At 61.9% G+C, this 462-nt stretch overlaps 1 protein-coding gene across 1 annotated transcript in view; it reads right to left on the reverse strand.

The window, feature by feature from the left end:
* DLK1 (delta-like 1 homolog (Drosophila)) overlaps positions 1-242 on the reverse strand; it is an 8,544-nt gene extending 8,302 nt beyond the window's left edge. Inside the window, exon 1 of the mRNA XM_010851421.1 lies at positions 11-242. Within this exon, the coding sequence (XP_010849723.1) occupies positions 11-242 (232 nt within the window). The remainder of the gene's footprint in view (positions 1-10) is intronic.
* Positions 243-462: the final 220 nt, after the last annotated feature.

Below are 462 nucleotides of genomic sequence, written 5' to 3' on the forward strand. Positions count from 1 at the left end.
GCTCGCGCACGCGGGCCACTCTTGGCTAGACGGGCACAGGTACCCCGCGCGCGTTGGGCACACGTTGCCCCCACAGGACGGCACACGGGCGCGCACACACGGGCCGGCTTGGAACAAGTCTCGGTAGCCGAACCTGGGCTGGGCCGCAGACCCCAGGAAGACGCGAAGACGCGCTCGGAATACAAAAGCACGCACAGAAACACCAGAGCACTGATCGCCAAGGTCCCGAGCACGCATGGCATGGTTCACGCACCCAGAAACACACAAGCGCACACTCTAGACACCGGGGAAACGCACACTACCCCACACGCAGCGGGAAGAACACTTAGGAGAAGCCTTGGGGCACCCACTCTCCTAGCCATAAACACGCAGGGGGAAATTGCAGGCACTCTTGTGGGAGCACATACAGCAACCCTGACACTGCGACACACACAGACACTGCAACACACGCGCACGTCATAG

This window comes from Bison bison, unplaced genomic scaffold (genome assembly GCF_000754665.1).
Source record: "Bison bison bison isolate TAMUID 2011002044 unplaced genomic scaffold, Bison_UMD1.0 scf7180017864302, whole genome shotgun sequence".
NCBI classification, from domain to species: Eukaryota; Metazoa; Chordata; class Mammalia; order Artiodactyla; family Bovidae; genus Bison; species Bison bison.